General features: G+C 66.6%; 1 protein-coding gene across 1 annotated transcript in view; it reads right to left on the minus strand.

The window, feature by feature from the left end:
- Positions 1-1472, minus strand: part of KCNT1 (potassium channel, sodium activated subfamily T, member 1) — a 43966-nt gene that overhangs the window by 4087 nt on the left and 38407 nt on the right. Inside the window, exons 28-29 of the mRNA XM_014529664.1 lie at positions 1426-1465; positions 44-106 (exon numbers count right to left, since the gene is read on the minus strand). Of these exons, the coding sequence (XP_014385150.1) occupies positions 44-106; positions 1426-1465 (103 nt within the window). The remainder of the gene's footprint in view (positions 1-43; positions 107-1425; positions 1466-1472) is intronic.

Consider the following 1472-nt stretch of genomic DNA (forward strand, 5'->3'; position numbering starts at 1 on the left):
TCTGGGTGCCCGAGGGGCGGCCCGTCAGCCAGAGCAGAATTACCTTGCAAATATCCCAGGTTTACCCGATTCATGACATCACTGGCTGTTAAATTTGCTACATCCTCTACGGAACACACAGGAAGAGGGACAGACAGACAGAGAGAGAGAGGTCAGCAAGCAGCAGGCCCAGCTCAGCAGGGAGGGGCAGCCGACTGCACGCGGGAGGCCGGCCGCCTGGGAAGCGAGTCAGAAGCGAGTGGAAGTCGGCTCCTCTGCCAGCTCTGTGGGCGGCGGGGTCGCGAGGCCGGGAGCAGTGCTGGAGGCGGTGGCCGTCGGGGGAGGCGGCTAGATCTCCACCTGCCCACATTCCCCATGGGGCCGTGGACACCAGACACCCCACTCAGCGTCCGTGTTCCCCTGGGAAGTGGGGGTGACAGCTCCCAGCCTGGCAGGGGCAGCAGAGGGGACAGGTAAACTGTGGCTGGGTGTGGGGGGGACAGGGCTGAGAAGGCCCTTATGGGTCACCTGACCCCCAGGCCCTGACCTCTAAGTCCCCCACAGGCCCAGGGCTGCATGACTAGTGGACGGCCCGGCCCAAGTGATCCCTGGGCAGCTCCCGGACGAGCCCTGAGCCAGCTGATCCCACTGGGAAGGGGTTCGTGGGCCCCGATCCAGGAAGCGCACGGCAGGAAGCAGTGTGGGGAGCAGGACAGAGCCAGGCCCGAGCAGAGCAGAGGCCCCGATGGAGCCCAACACAGGCCGGCAGCTGGACCAGCCCAGGGTGTGGACAGGCAGGAGCTGGGCCCCTCGGCCCATCCACAGAGGCAGCATCTCCAGAAGGAGGGAGGGGCTTGCTCTCTTCTGAGCCAGCGGGGCCACCCAGGCCTGTTCTCGGTGAAGCTCACAAACGTCTCCCCAAAACAAGCTACAGAGAAAGGGGGGCCTGAACCTGCTGACGAAGGCGGCACCCCCTGAAGCAGCAGAAAAGGGGTCGCTGTGCCGTGCGAACAGGAGTGGGTCCCACAAGGACAAGGGCAGAGTGTCCTGGTGCCGCTCGCCCAGCTGCCCGACGTGCCCACGCTCCAGCTGATGGAGGGCTGGGCAAGGGTGCCCCTGCCCGTCCCTGTTCTCCGGAGGACACAGTGGCCCCTGCCTTGCTGATGGCCTGTGGGTCTGGCTGGAGGTGGCCCATCGGTCCCGAACCCAAATCAGTGCCCGAGGCTTTCAGGGCGCCCAGCCTGGCCCGCCCCTCCCGCAGCCTCCTGGCTCCTGCCCCTTTGTTACAGACGGGGAAACTGAGGCCCCAGCGGGTGGGGCTGAGCCCTGCTGTATGGGCTGCGGCACCAGTTCTGGGCGGTCCTGTGCCCCCCCAGCAGAGGGCTCTGACCAGCCTGCAGGCGGGCGGACGGACGGGAGGGAGGCTGTGGCGGTTGCCGGTCTTACCGTAGCCGGTGGTGGGCAGCCCCAGGTGCTTCATGCGGTTCTTGACC

Source organism: Myotis brandtii, unplaced genomic scaffold, assembly GCF_000412655.1.
Source record: "Myotis brandtii unplaced genomic scaffold, ASM41265v1 scaffold691, whole genome shotgun sequence".
Classification (NCBI taxonomy): Eukaryota; Metazoa; Chordata; class Mammalia; order Chiroptera; family Vespertilionidae; genus Myotis; species Myotis brandtii.